The sequence below is a fragment of the Sinocyclocheilus rhinocerous genome, unplaced genomic scaffold (genome assembly GCF_001515625.1).
Source record: "Sinocyclocheilus rhinocerous isolate Xijiao unplaced genomic scaffold, SAMN03320098_v1.1 C36018790, whole genome shotgun sequence".
Taxonomy (NCBI): Eukaryota; Metazoa; Chordata; class Actinopteri; order Cypriniformes; family Cyprinidae; genus Sinocyclocheilus; species Sinocyclocheilus rhinocerous.
Genome location: NW_015770720.1, coordinates 1 through 765, shown reverse-complemented (window position 1 = coordinate 765; position 765 = coordinate 1). Strand labels below are relative to the sequence as shown.

The following is a 765-nucleotide window of genomic DNA, read 5'->3' as shown; positions in this document are numbered from 1 at the left end:
GTGGAAGTGTTTGAATGGAGTACATGAATTGTGATGCTCTTAAAGTAGACATGTAAAACAGTATGTCACGTGTTATATATGTGAAAATCACTAATCACGATCACTAATGTTTGCAGACGACGAAATTAATATTCTGGTCATTGTGTTAGATGTCAACCCTATTTGGTGGGGCCAGCAAGCTCAGCGGGAACCTCAGGTACTTTCATTTTTATATAATGTCATTTTGACCCTAATCCATAATGTTTTTGTTCATGATTAAGATTAACCTCATTGCCCTAAATTGTTTTTTTTTTTAAGTTCACTCTTTCAACATGCCTGGATTCTTTGATGGTCATGGCAAATGCCCATTTAGTGATGTCAAGAACCAACAAACTAGCCGTCATTGCAAACCTGTATCAAAAGAGGTAAACAGTTAACTGTTCTCAGAAAAATTTAACAAACATATTCTAAAACTATAAAAAAATGTCTCTTTTAAAGCCACTTTCTATATCCAAGTAAGCAGTGGAAATCAGGGGATGAAATATCTGTAAGTAGCGATGGCAAATATGAACTTCTGTCAGTTACCAATGAACTCTTTGCGGAAGAGATCAGGAATCTCATGGACAGAAGTAAGTTATTTAATGAATTAATTATTATTATTCAGGTTAAAGGAATAGTCCAGCTAAAAATGAAGATTTGCTGAAAATTTAGTCATTCTCTGGCCATCCAAGATGTAGATTAGTGTTTCTTCATCAGATTTGGAGAAATGTAGCACTGCATCACTTG

The 765-nt window shown here is 34.6% G+C and overlaps 1 protein-coding gene across 1 annotated transcript; it reads left to right on the top strand.

The window, feature by feature from the left end:
• Positions 1-26: 26 nt before the first annotated feature.
• On the top strand, positions 27-654 carry LOC107735384 (general transcription factor IIH subunit 3-like; the record flags this gene model as incomplete). The annotated part of the gene is made up of 3 exons (XM_016547085.1): positions 27-196; positions 298-404; positions 478-654. Coding segments are annotated over exons 1-3 (374 nt in total), but the record flags the coding sequence as incomplete, so codon positions are not given.
• Positions 655-765: the final 111 nt, after the last annotated feature.